Below are 18,112 nucleotides of genomic sequence, written 5' to 3'. Positions count from 1 at the left end.
GTGTACTCATATCACTCACTACCCTCCCATCCTTCCCCACTCAGTTCCCAAAGTCCATTATATCATATGTTGTTGGTCCTCATACCTTAGCCACCAGTTATGTGAGAACATGTGATGTTTGGTTTTCCATTCCTGAATTACTTCACTTAGAATAATGGTCTCCAACTCCAGGTTGCTGCAAATACCGTTATTTTGTTCCTTTTTATTGCTGAGTAGCATTCTATGGAGTGTGTGTATATATACACACACACACACACATAATGTAAATGTGATATAAATGTTATATATATATGTCACATTTTCTTTATCCGCTTATTAGCTGATGGGCATTTGGACTGGTTCCATATTTTTTTTGCAATTGCAGATTGTGCTGCTATAAACATGCATGCGCAAGTGTCAAATAATGACATCTTTTCCTCTGGGTAGATAGATGCCCCGTGGTGGGATTGTTGGATCAAATGGTAGTTCTCCTTTTAGTTCCTTAAGGAATCTCCATACTGTTATCCATGGTGGTTGTACTAGTTTACATTCCCACCAGCAGTGTAAGTGTTCGCTTTTCACCACATCCACACCAACATTTATGATTGATTTCTTAATTATGGCCATTCTTGCAGGAGTTAGGTGGTATTGCATTGTGGTTTTGATTTGGATTTCCTTGATAATTAGTGATAATGAGCATTTTTTCATATGTTTGTTGGCAGTTTGTACATCTTCTTTTGAGAATTGTCTATTCATGTCCTTTGCCCACTTTTTGATGGAATTATTTGTTTTTCTTCTTTCTGATTTGTTTGAGTTCCTTGTAGATTGAGTTCCTTTGTCGGATGCATAGTTTGCAAATATTTCCTCCCACTGTGTGGGTTGTCCATTAACTCTGCTGATTACTTATTTTGCTGTGTTAAAGCTTTTTAATTTAATTAGATCCTATCTATTTGTCTTTGTTTTTGTTGCATTTGCTTTTGTGTTCTTGATCATGAACTCTTTGCATAAGCCAATGTCGAGAAGAGTTTTTCTGATGTTATCTTCTAGAATTTTTATGGTTTCAGAACTTAGATTTAAGTCTTTGATCTCTATTGATTTGATTTTTGTATAAGGTGAGAGATGAGGATCCAGTCTCATTCTTCTGCGTGTGGCTTGGCAATTGTCCCAGCACCATTTGTTGAATAGGGTGTGCTTTCTCCACTTTATGTTTTTGTTTGCTTTTATTTTTATTTATCAGTTGCGTACGTCAGATATTAAGGTGAATATTTGCCCTTCCTGGTAATGAATTGGTACCAAAATTTTGCTTATTTTATTTACTTCCATAGAATCAAAACTAGACTTACGTAATGTCACATATTTCTTAGAGGCATTTTTTAGAGGTGTCCCAATTTTTTAAACTTAACAAATGCAGTTCATAGATTTGTCTGTATGACTATAGACTTCCTTATACAATATTTTTATGGAACACATTTAATAAAAATGTAATACATTCATTGTTGCTATTCATTAGTAGATGTAATTTTGGCTTTCTGATTGTAAGTGCTAAGTGACTGCTTTCTTCGGAAAATTACAGCCTAGAAAATTACTACTTAGGTATTTTTTTTTCCTGTGAACATATTTTAAATTTATAAATAGCAAAATAAAACTTCTGAATATAATTTCTCACTTACAGAAAAAAGTTTTTAGTAGACAAATCTTCCTGTTACTATACATGTAATCTTTCTTGCATGGTTACTGAATAGTATTATATATATTATGGACAACATACTACAGCTTAGATAGTTGGTGGTATTTCATATAGTTACAGTCCTGTCAAGCAAGTATCCCTCAAAACCTATGTAGGAAACTCAATGGCGCTTTTAAGTGATAGAGGAAAATCTCTTTTTATTTTCTTAGGAGGCTATAAATAGAAAATTGGTAAATTGATGAAATAAGTTCCCATCAATGGAACCCATTAGTAAACTCATATACTCAATAATTGAGAAGGCTTAGAGTTATTCAGCATGACAACCTAGTCAAAGGAAAATAAAGATGGGCTGCAACAAGGTCTTTGAATGTGAGGTCTATGAATGTAATAAGCTTGTCAGTCATTTTTGAATCAGATATGTGTATTTTTCCACTTATCATTTTATGTCACTTGAATTTGCTTTCATCTCTAATTTCCTTTTTTAATGCTTTGATATTATAAATTATATTTCAGAAATGCTAGCCTACCTTTTTTATACAAAGTAGAAGCAAAGAAAGGTTTAATTCTGTCATTGGCTGGGCGGAATTTTAGACAGGGAACAGCATGCCATTGTTGCTATAGGGCAGGAAAAATAATTTTCCTTCTACCCTTCATAGTTCTTAGTTGAGACAGACTCCAGTAACAAAAGAGATTAGCAAAAGAAAAGCAAACAGTAATTTACTAACATTTACCTCATGTATACATTGGACATACCTAGGGAATGAGTAAATCTCAAAGAGGTAGCTTTGAGTTTAGGTTAAAATACCATCTTTAGCTGCAGCAAAGAAAGAAGAGTTTTGGATAGGGGAGCAGTAATGGGGAGGTAAAATCACAGTAAACCAGGATAAGATTTGTTATGTTGATTTAAGTCAGTGCCTTCTTCATGGATAAGAGTTTCTAGTGACTTAGTGATCCTTCTATTCCTGAGAAGACAGGGAGATACACTTACAAATGGAAATTTCCTTTGTAGATATAAATTTTCCATAGAAAAGGGTGCTTTCTACTTTGTTTTCTGAGCTTCTACTGTGTCTGGAGTTTCTCAAATAAATTGACTCAAAATAATCCTTATGCCAAAGGGGCATATTTTTGAGTGATGTATTCTGGTCTCCTATAGCTGTATTTTAGGGTGGCATATTCTGGTCTTCTCCAGTCATATTTTGGAGGGCATAATTTGATCTCCTACATTGTTACCAGTGATCAAAAGCGAGAACCCCCAAAGAAAAGTGAAATATAGAGCTTTAGTCAAGTTTTCCTAGTCCAGACACAGGAAGCTTTCTTCTCAACGCTTCTCTCTGCTACTTCTTTAAGAGCTTACTTACTTTGTTTGGCAAAGACTCAGCTTAGTGCTGAGTTCACTATCTTTTAAAGCCAGATTTTCTCCGAGTGAATCTTGGTGATATAGGAGCAGAGGGAAAGCTACTCTTTCACCCTCTCCAAATGTTTACTAATATGAACTGACAATAGCCAGATTAATAGGAGAAAAATGCATAGAAATGTATTAATGTGCATAAGCATGGGGGGTATATAAAACATGAGACTTGTAGAAGGTCCAGATGGTGAGGTTTGTATACCCTCTTTGCAGGGGAAAGGAAATGGGGCATGTAGACAATTGAAGGGATAGTAAGTGATTTTTAGGAGAAATGAGTGTACCCAAGGAGCAATGGGGCTGGGAGAAAGTTCCTCTGAGTTCTGAGGGAGGTGGTGAAGAATGTGAAGGGTGGAATTTTAGTGTGAAGAAAAATGGTGTTATCATGCAGGTAAAGTATCTCAGGTAATCCCTAGGAGCTGCCCTCAGAAGAATAGATGAAATGTCTTTCTGGGTTTGGTAATGACTTATAGTCGTTTCTTTTCTCCAGTGGTTAATTTTTACTGGTTGTTTGACAAGATTCCTAGGGAAGGACTTTGAAGACAATACATTTCTTCTGGATGAAGTTCCCTTAAACACAAAAAAAGAAACTTCAGAGAAATCCCCTATTGGTGCCTTGGGAATGAAAGGAGATCAGAGAGACAGGTTGATGGGAAAGGTCAGAGAGAGATTTTGGTTTTGAGGTTTATTTCTGAGGCCTTGCAGTTTCCTCTAATTCAAAGCACTCTGCATGCCAAAGGACCATATTTTAGGGTGTGATTTTCTGGACCACAAAAGCATTTACTAGATATGTAAGGTTGGGCAAATTATTTAACTTCTCCTAACTCCAGATGTACCATCTGTATTGACAACAACAATACATACCTCATACTGTTGTCACAATGATTTAAACGAGTTAATATTTGAAAAGTGCTAAAAACAGTACCTTGCACATAATGGGTGCTACATAAATGCTTGTTAAATTAAAAAGAAAGCTGTTCTCTTACAATTCATTTTGAAAGAGTGTCTGGTAAGTTAAAATTCAAACTATTAGAAATTTTACGTTGATGCTATTTTGTCAGGTTCGCAGCTTCCATCATTTGTATTCCTGCAAACTAAAAACAACAGTAATAATAATATACTGAATGCCTAAGACCTTTTCACAAAAGATAGTAAGTCCTGCACCGCTAAGCCTATCATCTGATATTGTTAGCAGTGGCAAATCTAACAGGCCTGCAGTGACTTGATTCCCGCCTCCTCACAGGAAAGAATTTGGCTGAGGGGCATAAGTCAGTATGAGACCAAGTCAAGTTTTAGAACAGGAGTGAAAGTTTATTAAAATGTTTTACTGCAGGAAGAAAAGAAAGTACACTTGGAAGAGGGCCAAGCAGACACCTACACAGATCCAGCTGCCTCATTTGGCCCTTTACTTGAGGTTATATACTTTGGCATGGTTCCGGGGTTTCTATTTCTTCTCCCCTGATTCTTCCCTTGGGGCCAGCTGTCTTCAGGCAGTGGCCTGCTGGCACTTGGGAGGGGCCGCATGCACAGTGTGTTTACTGAAATTGTGCACATGCTCACTGGAGGCATTTTTTCTTACTGAGTGTTCCTAGGGGAAGGTCATATACCAGTCAAACTCTGCAATTTTGCGTCTTATGCACATGCTTGAGCCCACTTGCCCAATTCCTGAGATCTTATTGGTAAGCGCCTGATCACCAGCTTCAGTTGTTTTCTATCTGTTGGGAAACGGCTGTTCCCTGGCACCAAATGCCACCAATTATTATTTTCGAAAGATAGTTTAACAGCCACTGGACCATCACCTGGTCTTGCCTGACATTCCTGGGGTGGAGGGCCCTCTCCTGCCCTGTTCATGTCTGCCTACTCTAGCAATATCCGTGAAGTAGTCTGAATCATACTTTGACTAGTACGGAGTGACCCTAGCAGTTATTACAATATATGCAAAAAAAAGCAAGTACCATAAACTTCAAAACATTGTGTCTTCTAAAACTTAAAAGATGAGATTGTTGGGGAAGAAGATCAGAAAAATGACAAGTTAAGAGGTTGTTGAACAATTATACTTAAGAGGTTCATGGTAAGTCCAGCAAGATACAGAACTTTTGGGGCCAGGAATTGAATTGAACAAGCAGTCAACCTTTCCTGTTTTTCATTAACCACAAACATTAGCAATATTTTAATAGATGTATATTCTCTCCATGCTACGTATTGTATTTCTATGAATTTGCCATTATTTATTTCTTTATTCTTATGGTGTATTATCTAAGGGTTGGAATTTAGATCATCAGTCATTCCCATCTCTCTCTGGTGTCTTGGTCAATCTTAACATTTAAAACAGTACTTTCAGAGAACCTTCTAGGGATTTAAAAGGAAGCATTTTTTGGTTTCAGGGGTAGAGAGAAAAGTAAAATTCAAGTGTGTGATGAAACCATTTTGAATGTATGATTAAAAAATGAAGAACTGAAATTGTGGAAATGAGTAACCAAAATATTTGGCCAGTAAATGGCCTAGAAGGTGAAAATTTCATAGATAGGTATAGGAGGTAATCATATAAATAATAAGATTTTAAGGATGCTAAGAAGCCCAGTTCCTTAGTACTTTTCTCAAAACAACAAACCTAAAACTTTTCTAGTACAACACAGCATGAGATTTTACCATTAAGAGTTTTATAAATTTCTTTGGGTTTATAGAGATGGTGTCTTTTTATTTCATAATCCCAGTTTATTCACATGAAGATTATTAGGTGCCTCAAATGGCTACAGTCTAAAGAAAATTATGTCTCACATTCAAAACTAATCCTTCCAATTATGAGGGGTGATCTGATCTTTCAGTTTTCTGTTGGGCCTGGCTGTTCTTGTTTTTCTCCTCTCCTGACTTTTTGTTTCTACTAACTCCTTCCTCAGAACCTGTAGTATATATTCAAATTTCTATTATTAAAAAATGCTCCCAGTCCAATTTTTCTCTCCTCTAAAGCAAATACCTTGGACAAATAGTTGTCATTGACTATGTCTACTTTTTACTTTTAATTTGCTTTTTACTCTATTGCATTTAGATGTTCCCATTCACTCTACTGCAAGTAGATTTTGTTTCTACTACTTCTAATAAGCTGCATAAGAAAAATTCACCAATGATCTTCATTGACATTTTGTATTAGAAACATTTTTGTCCTGTTATTCATGACACTTATCTCTGTTGATCATTCTCTTTTTCTTGCAACTCCTTGTTCCCTTTTAATCTAAGACATTGCAATCTCCGTTTCATCTTCCTAATTTTCTGATCATTTTGTTTATCACCATTTATGATTTTTCTTCTTTTGCCCACCTGTTAAATGTTAATTTTTTCCGTGTCCTTTGTGTTGTCCTTTTGTCTTTTCATATGTTCTCCTTGTCTCCCATAATTTCAAATGCCGCCTGTAGATAGATGTTGCCCATATTTTTATCCATATCTCAGTCTTCTCTCCTGAGGTTCAAAGTCTTCTAGACAACTGATTGTCTGATGATCTGTGTGTCCTATGGAAACCTGCCCGCATCTCTGACCTTGTGTTATAGCATACTCCCCTTGATCAACAAACTCCTGGACTTCAAAGATGCTGAACTTGTTTTCATTGTCAGTGCCAACAGTTTCCTCTACTTGAATTGCTTTCCCTTTTAGGTCTCCTTCCTTAAGTTTTATTTTTGCTATTCAGGATCAAATACCAGCTTTTGGGACAGGCATTTCCTGACTGCCCCCTCCAAATAAAATTCTTTGCAGTTACTCCTTTTTATGTCATTGTGCCTTCTTTTTTATAGATTATATCATTCTTTGAAAATACTTGGTTTATTTATATACTTGCTTCTGCATTGTCATTCTATCCCCAAGAGACTTCAAGGTACCTGGCATAGAGTAGACACTAAGAACCTGATGAATGAATAGCTAATAATTTCAAGCTCAACCTGTGGTAGCCAATATTATTGCTTTCTCCCTCAGACTGCTTATCCAGCCTAGCTTTTGTTTCTGTGTCCTGATGAATCCTCATCAATCCACCCATCCAAGCCATGAAGCTTAGGTCGTAACCCCTACCGCTGACCTCGAAATAGCCTTTTGGTTTTACTTTTTCGCATTTCTTCTATCCATTTCTTGTAAATTCCTGGCCTTAACCTTTTAGTCAAGACCCTCAACTTTCCTTTGGGTTAATTTAATAATCTCCTAACAAGTCTTCTTCCTTTAGTCTTCCATCCTTCCTAAATATCTTCCAAATTATTGGACAGTATTATTTCTGAAAGAAGAACAATAACAATGAAAAACTTTCATCATATCCCCACTGCTGCTTATAGCCTTTCACATCTACAACCCTTCTTTGACAAAATTATAAGTCAATATAAGGACATCCAGGGTCCAGGCTTGGTCTGTGTCTCCCTAACCAACTTTAACTTTACCAGGATTTCTCAAACAGTCTGGATCTTAATCCAGTTATTCCAGTTACACCAGCTACATACCTGCAGATTTGGGCTTCCTTGTTCTTCTTTTTGTTGTTGTCGTTGTTGTTTTCTGTTTAAAAATTCATTGTGTTTCTTTTGCAGAAACTGAAAAATATATTTTAAAAATTAGGAATAAGAAATTTCAAAAGAAATGCTGAATGTTTTATCTAATATTTTAATCTATTTCATATCCTCTTAACTTTCTTTCTCAGGTGACTCATTCATGTATGCTCTGTACTTTAAAGAATGAGCTGTGGAGGACACTCCACACTATCAGTTCTTGATCAGTTAGGGCTGCCTCTTTTTGCCATCTGGAGTACAGGAGATCCTGCTATCTGCCAAGAAGTCTATTATCAGAATAACTGTCCAAGGCTTTTCCAGGCCAAAAGGGAAAAATAGTCACTGAGGTTGGAGAAACAAAGTAGGCAAATAAGAGTTATTTTAAAAGTACTTGTCAAGTAGAAAACAGAGTAGGAGACGATGGAGAGGAATGAAGTAAGAGTCTAATAGGTGGCTGAGTGAGATTTTGAAAAAAGCAAAATCCCATGGTCTTAGCACTTTTACTTTGATGGTTTTCATGTATTTAAATCAATAGAGAAGTTGTCTTTTAAAACTGTTGAACAGGTGCTGGCAGATTAACACATTTAACAAACATTTATGTTGCCTACTTAGAAAAGTTCAAACATAAAATGTAAGTCATACACATGGGTAATTCTAATGCATACCCTTAGGATTTTGTTTTGTGTTGTTTTGATCATCTAAATATGCAGTCAAACAATACCTACAAGTGAAAACATTTTGCTACAACATCCTTCTTAATACACAGGCAAATATCAAGTCTTTGTATTTGATATACAGTGACAATGATTGGGAAGAAAGCATAAAACTTGAATTTACATTTGCTCTAAGGCTAGCGGTGTAAAGCATGGTTTCTTTAGTGCTGGAATAATTGGCCACTTGAGAAAATTATTATTCTCTCACTCTTACTCTGCGTAGAGCAAATAGTGGTTGAGATGTAGTTGGAGAAGTATTCTTTCCTCTTTTCAGTTGCTCTAGCCACGTCCCTCCTGGGGATGCTCAGGATGCTGACAATCCAAGTATCCCTATTCTGCTTGTTATCTCTTCTTCCCCCGCCATCTCTTTATTTTTTTTTTTTTTCTCTTTTTCTTGAATGTAAGTTTTGCATGAAGAAAACCATTTTGGCCCCCTTGCTTTTCCATCTCACAACTGAAATTCAAAAGTACAACTGATTGTTTAGGTGACTCATTGTACAGACAATGTAGCATTCACAATTTTGCTGAGCCTAGAAAGGGAGAAATTGCAATGATAGTTTTTTTTTTTTTAAACCTCAAGCAAGCTGTTATATTTTAGACTTGACTTATAAAAATTACTTAAATATTCACTTCGTGTATTGCAATGCTGTATTTTTAAAATTAAAATGACCCTTACACTACTGAATAGACACCTATATGTAATGAATCCCCGTTTCCCCAATTATAGATTAATGATAGATACCACTTGAGTTTGATGGAGTTACCTAAACACATATACTTTAATTTATATTTCAGCAGAGATTCTTTTATCAAATAATCTCGGAGAGTTTTCTCTGTAAGAAGAATTACTAAGTGGCCATTCTGCCGATATTGGAGGATCGAGTTACCTACCACTTGTTGCCAGTGTGACTGTATTCCTGACCTCTTCAGTTGAAACTCAGAAAGAATTGTCGCACTCAATATCATCTGTTTGTACAAAACAGATCATTACTAAGAAATCATTCATAATTTGAAGCAGAACATCCATAATTATTGCTACAATGTTATGCATTTTGGGGAAAGTTTATTAATTTGCTTAAATTTATTCATTCATTGCTTTGCTTTTCCCTCTGAAATTATGACAGTGCTTGGACTCTTCATATCTCTCTTTCCGTTTCTAATGGATGCTTGTCTAAAGGTAATTGACTCAAACATGAAAAAGGCCATACGTCAGTACGCATGATTTTTTCCATGGTATTAGGGAAACTGGATAATGTTTAACTAAAAAAACTAAGGCCAGGTCCTCATTATTTTGTTTATATTTAAGTGCTCTTTTTCTCATTCATGTGATTATGTTTACTTTAACTATTGATCTGCATATTTATAATGCATTTCTGTAATTATTATAATTAGTTATTCTATGGACTAATATTGAAGTTTTCTTCCTGCATTGATAAGGATAGTTGATAGCTACCATTTTGGAAATTTCCCAAGCTAAAATTATGTACATGCTCTATGGCATAGAAACTTGAAGATGCAAATGCTTACTTTTCCATTTTCAAGTGTCTAGAGAACTGTATTTTGATAAATTTTTATTCTCTCCTAATGGGTAAAGAGAAGGTGGCACCTTATTCTCTTATGGCTCTTTATTAGTTAATCTCAGTTTTTGTAATATAAACATTCCCTTCTACTTCAAATAATTTTCATGAATATAGATCTGTTCTTACTAACACTGGGCTCTTATAAAAATTATAACCTTGAATTATCTGCTTTACAATACTTGTCAAAATTTGTACTGTGTGAAATGTAATTCTTAGAGAAGTGCACAAAACCATGCATTGCATTCATTTCTTTGGTTAAAGCATGTTACCTTTAGTTCAAGCTAGATTAGCAGACTTGTGCCTATGAAAACAAATACTTCAGTGTAATACGTGCATTATTTACTAAGTGTCAATCATATCTTCTATAAAATGGGGATATTAATAACCATTTTACAAGGTTATTGTAATGATTGAGTAAAACAAATTATGTGAAATATTAAGTACACCCTTTACAGTTAGCTATATATTTTTCAATACATGCTTACCAGGTGTAAACGTGATCAGCTCTGACAGAGGATAGCAAGGAGTTATCTCAAAGGAGGTAACAACTAAATCAGAATATGAAGGTGAGTAGGAGTTTTTCAGAGAGCAAAAGGAGGTAAAGGCAATTCAGGAGCAGTATGTACAAAGGCATTGAGATGCAGCAAAAGGGAGCAAGAGGCTAAAGAATGGATGGGGGCGTGGTATGAAGATATAGACAAAGCTCAGAAGTTTAGGTTTTATTCTGGAAATGAATGGTATTTGATCTATTAGATTTTTTGTTTGTTTGTTTTGTTTAACTATTAATTTTAAAAATAAAATAACTTCTAAAAGTTATCTAACTCCTGATTGATGGGACTATGAAAACATTAATACATAACAAGTTTTGTTTTAGGCATCAATTTAATTACTGAAAGTAGGTACAATCATATCAAAGATAAGCAGAAGCAATCCATTTTGCTATATGGAATGCAAAAGATTTGAAGTGTGCATACTCCTGAATTTTGAGTAATATTTACTTTGAAAACTTAAGTTTCAGTAACTCTTCTGTATATAAAATTATTTAAACCCTCTAACAGCGTTATTTAAGGGAGTCTTTTATAGGAAGGCAATAATCAGTTACTAATTTGTATGTTTTGAAAATGTGTATTTGACAATACTTTGAAAACAAAAAACTGTATAAAAATACAGTGGGCCCTTGAACAACATGAGGGTTAGGGGCACCAACCCACTCCCTACTTGCCGTTGCAAACCTGCATCGAACTTTTGTCTCACCCCAAACTTACCTACTAATAGTCTACTGTTGACCGGAAAGTGTAATGAGAATATAAACAGTTGATTAATACATTTTATATGTTATATATATTATATATTGTATTATTTCAATAAAGTAAGCAAGAGAAAAGAAAATGTTATTAAGAAAATCATAAAGGAAGATAAAATGTATTTACTGTTTATTAAGTGAAAGTGGATCATGCTGAAGGTCTTTGCCCTCATTGTCTTCAGGTTGAGTAAGCTGAGGAGGAGGAGAGGAAGAAGGCCTTGCTCTTTCTGTCTCTGGGGTGGCAGAGGCAGAAAAAGTGGAGGAGGTGAAAGGAGAGGCAGGAGAAGCAGGCACACTTGGTTTAACTTTTATTGAAAAACATTCTACAATATAAGTAGACCCAAGCAGTTCAAAATCCATGTTGTTCAAGGGTCAACTGTACGTTTTCGTATTTGTCAGATTTTCTATCTATAGGCTGAATATGACGTAATAGAGTTTTAAAAAATCTAAACAGATAAATACTAGGTGTCATTCTACCACTAATGAACTGCATAACCTTAATGTAATTATTGTCCTTTTCTGAACCTCATTTCTTCTTCTGAATATACTGATATGGTTCCTTCCTGTGCTGAGGTTGGAGCTCCAATTTTGTGATTGCCATTCATTTCCAAATAGAAAATATTTAATAAGCAAAATCTATAGATAGAGAAAGAAGTGATTTAGAGAAAGAGAATATGAAATTCTATTTACAGATGCTCCTATTAAATACATTTTTTAAAGATTCTATAGAACGGAGATGAGATTAGCAATATGTAGATTAAAGATAAAATGAATAGTGAAGATACAAAGGATGAAATGACTTTTAGAGTTTACAATTTTGTATATATAGAGAGAGAGCTGACAACTTATATTTTCAGTGCAATATTAATGCCTGGGGATATGCTTTTTCATCTCTACCTATTTACTTATTTTTCTGTTGTTAATTCTACAGTCTCACTGATACGTAAAAGCATTTACCTAAGCATCTTTAAATGGTTCAATGTGTTCTTTTAATCTTGTCCTTGACCCAGATTAGCATAGAACTATTTTTCTCTCATTTGTAAACTAAGAAATATGAATAAATTTGTTTTCTGTTAATAAACCATACTACTACATTCTTGGCAGTCATTAAATTAACAAAGGTAGTAACTTAAGAACTGATTAAATATAACTTAATAGACAATTGTCTTTCATGACTTGGTATCTTCAGATATTTCAGTGAAATTTTTATTATTCTTAACATTTTAAAAAGTCCCTCTGCAAACTATAACTAGCTATTGGATTAATTGGTAAACAGTCACTCTTCAGCCCGTATGAAAAATCCCGCTGTTTGTTTATGGGTTTGACATATTTTTATGATTATAAATATGAAACATAAATCTCTACCGGTTGATGCAGTAACTGAAATATGGCCGTTCAGCTTGTTCTTCTTCTGTGTCAGCCTTTATTTAAGTGTGTTCTGCAGAATGCTAGTATTGCTCTAGATGTTCCTTGGAAAAATAAGATTCTGTGAACAAATTTTTGGGAAATGTTGGATTCAACAAAGTGAAGCAAATAGGGTTCATTTTATTTCAGCATCAGTCCACCAAGAGTCTTATTTGAGCAACAAACTGATTTTTGTGTGATATTTCGTGGGACTAGAAGTATTGCATAGGACATGTTTTGAGAAACACAGTTCGTTTAAAAATAATTTACATTAACAACTTAAATAAATAAAACAAAACAAAAATCATAGCACACCTGGCCTCTGCTACTCTAAGGGGAAAATTGGGACCTACTGGGACAGATGTTTTTCTGGTAAGGGAGTGACAGCCTTGCTATAAGCATCTCATGAGTTTTACTGGTAGAGCACTGTTCCTTTATTCTTTAAAATTGTAAAGTAGAAATTCGAATTGAAGCAAAAGAAAAGTGTTTCCTAGTTTAAAAAACTAGTGGAAAAATTGTACAATTTAGGTAGTTTTTCATATGACGGACTTGAAAAACAGCTAGTTTCAAGTGAGAATAATTGCCTTTTTCTTATGAAGTTAGTCTGGAGGGTGAGGACTGGAGATTGCTTTCTTTCTATGTGAATTACTTGTTTCTTGTAAAGAAATAAAATCTACATAAGTAAATACCTGAGAGTTTTCAATACACTTTTGTAGATGTCTCCGAAAGTGTTATTGCTGCCACGTTATTTTTTAAATGTGTCACGTAATCTTTGTATAATTTATAAATGATAACAAAGCAATCAGATCACATTCATAAAAGCCCAGTGACACATAATTTAGTTGAATCTGAGGATTAGAATTAATTGTCTCTCTTTGTTCCAAGTTCTAAATCTTAGTAAATGATTCACTGCATATCATTACAGCTTAATATTTGCATGAAATCACAGTTTAGCTGGCGTAATTTAACAACAATTAAAAAGCTATTTAATCATCATACAAATTGGTATGAGGACCCTTGAGTAAGAAGGGTGTCAGCCTTCTTTTTTTTTTTTTTAAGTGTCTCCAGGTGGACAGTTACATACTTGTGGACACCCATAACATAATTGATAACATTCTTCCTAGAATGAAAATATAAGTGAATAATAATTCATGTTTTCCATTATAAATAAAAGACCAACAACATGAATATGTCATTCTGTAGGAAAACATTATTATGATAATGAATCTTTATCTCCTAGACATAAGTCTAGGTTGGAGGTAAAAAGTTACATTTATCCCTGTTCTCTACTGTATAATCCCCTTCATGTTTGCCTTTCTGAAGGTAGACATTTCTGTAAACCCTATGGAACATGAAATGGCATAAAGCAAGGCACCCAGCAACCTTTCAAAAAAATGATTCATTTGCATTTCTAGGTGATATACCTATAGGTAGCTGAGGTCCCTTCCTATTGTACATGGAAAACTATCCAGACTCATTCCAATGAGCCTAGCAGTCTTTCACTATCTAGCCTCTTCCTGTTCCTTAAAACTTACTTCATGCATTCTCCCTCTGCAGTCTAGCCACAGTGACTTTCTGCCAGTTACATGATTATTTCAAGATCTTTCTGAACAAGAATGGCATACTTTCTATTCCTAATATTTTTCTCACCCCTCTGCATATTCTCCTCACCATCTCCATGAGGCTTTCTCAGAATGTTACCTAAAACAGGGGTTCCCCTGATTGCTTTTATTTCAACACCTGTCCTTCTAATTTTTGTAATTGCACACATTATGATTTGAATTTTAGTCATCTGTTTACATATATCTAGTCACTCCACTAAAATGTAAATAACAAGAAAGAAGGAATAATGTCTACCATGTCTTATCCCTGTAAGCCCAAGATCTAGTACAGTATCTGCCACATAGTAGACACTAAATAAAATATTTAATGAATGAATGTCCATAGCTTGAAATCCAAAAGGAGCTTTTTATCAAAACTTGAATTTATGTCTCAGAGAGAATGTTAGGGAGACATTCCTTTCCACTCTCTAAGTAGATTTTCTTGGTAACAGAAATTAGAAAATTGGTTTAGATTTTTTAAAAATGAAGCCCTCTAAAATATGGCGTGAATGTTGTTTCCCCAGTCATTTATACAGTATATTATTTTTCTAAATATCTCTCATCAGTATAGTCTCTCACAGCATATGGATTCTGTGGTTTTACATATATAGTACTTAGTGCAGTGTCTGGCACCTAGAAGACATTATAAAACTGAGGCTTGAAGGACTCAGATAAGTATATAGGATTATTCACACAATTTTAAGGAAAGGCTGGAACAATTAAAGGCTATCAAGCACTCTATGCAGTGTGATCTATGTGGTAAATAAGAAGAAGATGCTCATACCCTCCTAGGACTGACTTGGTTTTCTAGGTCTTTATGACAAATAGGAGAATGTTGTGGGTCTCTTTTAGGGCCACACTTAGTTTAAAGGACACACTTACTTGTGTTTAGTAAACTTAATCTAAATGAAAGTCTTGCCATCATTTCTTGTCCATGACCCCCTTTTATCCCTTTCATATAATGCTTTTATCCCATCAAATTGACAAGGACTTAATAAAAGGTTTTTTGTTGCCTTCAATTTTCATTTCCTTTTCCCTTTTTCCAAATCATCTGTTCACCCTAATTTTATGTTCATTTAATCTCAACCTTTGGAAAGTGGATTTTTAGTGATTTTCAGAAGTGATGAATGGGGATTTTATCTACATACCAATTATAGAATGAAGACTGAAAAACTTACCACAATGTGTTTTGTATCTGTATATTACTATTTTTTCAAATTTTAAAAATGGTAATATAACTAATAAAATGTAATTAAAGCTATCACATAATTTAAAATAATTTTATTATATATTTTCAGTCAAGTTTAAAAAGTATAATTACCATATGTTTTACAGATATCCTGATTTTTATATTAAATATTGAAATTCATGCTCCAAAAATTTAGGATATAGATCTTCACTCCTCAAGACTCCTTCCTTACTAGACCCAATGAGCTATTTTAACCATATGATCATTATAGATCCCATTAGAAAAAGAGTTCAAACTAACATAAAAGAGAAACAAGTATTTATTGATGAAGTTTTCATTTTAGCACCATAATTCATTGTCCTATACATGTACATTTGTTTTTTAATTGCTTTTCTCTAGGGCCACCTTCAGCTCCTAGGAATGTGGTTTTTAACATCAATGAAACAGCCCTTATTTTGGAATGGAGCCCACCAAGTGACACAGGAGGGAGAAAAGATCTCACATACAGTGTAATCTGTAAGAAATGTGGCTTAGACACCAGCCAGTGTGAGGACTGTGGTGGAGGACTCCGCTTCATCCCAAGACATACAGGCCTGATCAACAATTCCGTGATAGTACTTGACTTTGTGTCTCACGTGAATTACACCTTTGAAATAGAAGCAATGAATGGAGTTTCTGAGTTGAGTTTTTCTCCCAAGCCATTCACAGCTATTACAGTGACCACGGATCAAGATGGTAAGTTCCACTGCTGTTCTCTCAAAACAGACCCATAATTTCTTTTGATGCATAATATCCCATGAGGGCCTATATTTACTGCAGGTGCAATGCCGTCATATACATTATACACTGCAGAGGTAACGCACCGGTTGTTGTTCTTGTTCTTTCCTAAAATTCAGAAAGATATTTTTATATTACTTCTCAGTAGTATGAATAATAAGATGAAATACTTCCCTCAATGTTTATGTACTCATATATTTTATATAATCATAGAACAATATATCTTAATGAGTAAGTCCATATTACTTACCAATAGAAGTCAGAAATCAATAAAATGTTATTAAATGAATTGAATTTCAATTGCCCCAGTTATGCTGCCATCCTTTTTTCATGTCAAATAAAGCAAATGGTAAGAATTTTAAACTTATAATTCATGTCTATATTATGAAAGCATTCCAGCCAGTATATTTAATTGTGATCCACTCTAAGTAGCAGACAAATTTAGAAATGTGTTCAAATGTCATCATCTATGTGAGGTTTGTGAAAAGTAGTTAAACTGTTCAGAACTCTGATGAATTCAGCTAAATGTTCTCTTTATAACATCATAGATGTTTGCTATAATATGATCAGCTGCAAACACTCCTATGATTTTTACAAGTGTATGCTCTCTTCAATTCCTTCATAACATCATTATATTGCATACCAGGAAACAGGAAAAGCTTCAGAGATTTTTATAAACTCCTTTTGAGAAGTGTTCATAAATTATATGGGCACATAAGTTATTGCCTTATGGTAGAAAATATTGTAAATGAACACATATATGATAAAAATTTATAGAGATAAAACTATTCTTATACACTGCATTTGTTTGCTAAGGTAGCCATAACAAATAAGACAGGCTGTGTGGCTTAAGCAACAGACAATTTATTTTCTCATAGCTTTGCAGACTAGAAGAATCAAGTTGTCAGCATTGTTGATTTCATTCTGAGGCCTGTGTCCTTGGTTTGTAGGTAGCCATCTTTTTCCTTGTTTTCACAAGGTCTGTCCTCTTTATATCTAATCTCCTAATCGTCTCTTCTTATAAGGACATTTGTCATATTGAATTAGGACCCACTCATATGATCTCATTTTACCTTAATTACTCTTCAAAGACCCCGTTTCTAAATGCAATCTCATTCTGAGGTCCTCGGTGTTGTGACTTCAACATATGAATATATAGAAAGACAATTCATCATAACATATACAAAGACAGCATATGGTGATATTTAAAATAAAATACACTGATTTGAGTGTGTTGGAATAATACTCAGCAATAAAAATGAACAAAGTATTGATACACACAACTTGAATAAACCTCAGTGGCACTATGCAGAGTGAAAAGCCTATTTCAAAAGGATGCATTCTGTATGATTCCACTCATATAATATTCTTGATGTAATTATAGATATGGAAAACAGATTAGTGGTTGTCAGGGCTTAGAGATTTGTAGGAGGGCAGTGTGGCTAAGAAGTGGTAGATGGAGGGAGGACTGTGATGATAGTTGTATATCTTGATTATGGTGATAGTTTCCTGACGCTACGTATGTGATAAATTGACATGTATATGATTAATGTCATATGCACACACACACACACACACAGACACACACACACAAGTCCCGTGGATTGGACCAATGTCAATTTCCTAGTGTTTCCAGATATTATACATAAATTCACTTTGCTGATAATCTTCAGAAATGCCTCTAATAAATAAAGCCAAGCCATATAATATTGTACACTAATAGTCTTTGTATTTACTATGAAATTTTCCTCTTCATTTAGCAAATAGTTCCACATCGTAGAATTTGCTTTATGGTTATTCACAAGAGAATTCCTATTTTCTTTTCTTTTCCTCTTTCCTTTCTTATCAACAAAATCTTGTCAAATATACCTTCATCATAAAGTAGATGAGAGTTTTCTGTTCCTCTCTGCTTTAGCAGATGATTTCTAAGGTTTTTATTGCTGCAGCCTTATCAAAAAATACA

General features: G+C 34.4%; 1 protein-coding gene across 1 annotated transcript in view; it reads left to right on the top strand.

Moving 5' to 3' along the window:
- EPHA6 (EPH receptor A6) overlaps window positions 1–18,112 on the top strand; it is a 941,507-nt gene that overhangs the window by 409,688 nt on the left and 513,707 nt on the right. Inside the window, exon 5 of the mRNA XM_033211549.1 lies at window positions 15,772–16,107. Within this exon, the coding sequence (XP_033067440.1) occupies window positions 15,772–16,107 (336 nt within the window). The remainder of the gene's footprint in view (window positions 1–15,771; window positions 16,108–18,112) is intronic.

The sequence above is a fragment of the Trachypithecus francoisi genome, unplaced genomic scaffold (genome assembly GCF_009764315.1).
Source record: "Trachypithecus francoisi isolate TF-2019V2 unplaced genomic scaffold, Tfra_2.0 Lachesis_group0, whole genome shotgun sequence".
Lineage (NCBI taxonomy): Eukaryota > Metazoa > Chordata > Mammalia > Primates > Cercopithecidae > Trachypithecus > Trachypithecus francoisi.
Note: the sequence above shows the minus strand (reverse complement) of the source record. Positions and strands in the feature narration are given on the sequence as shown.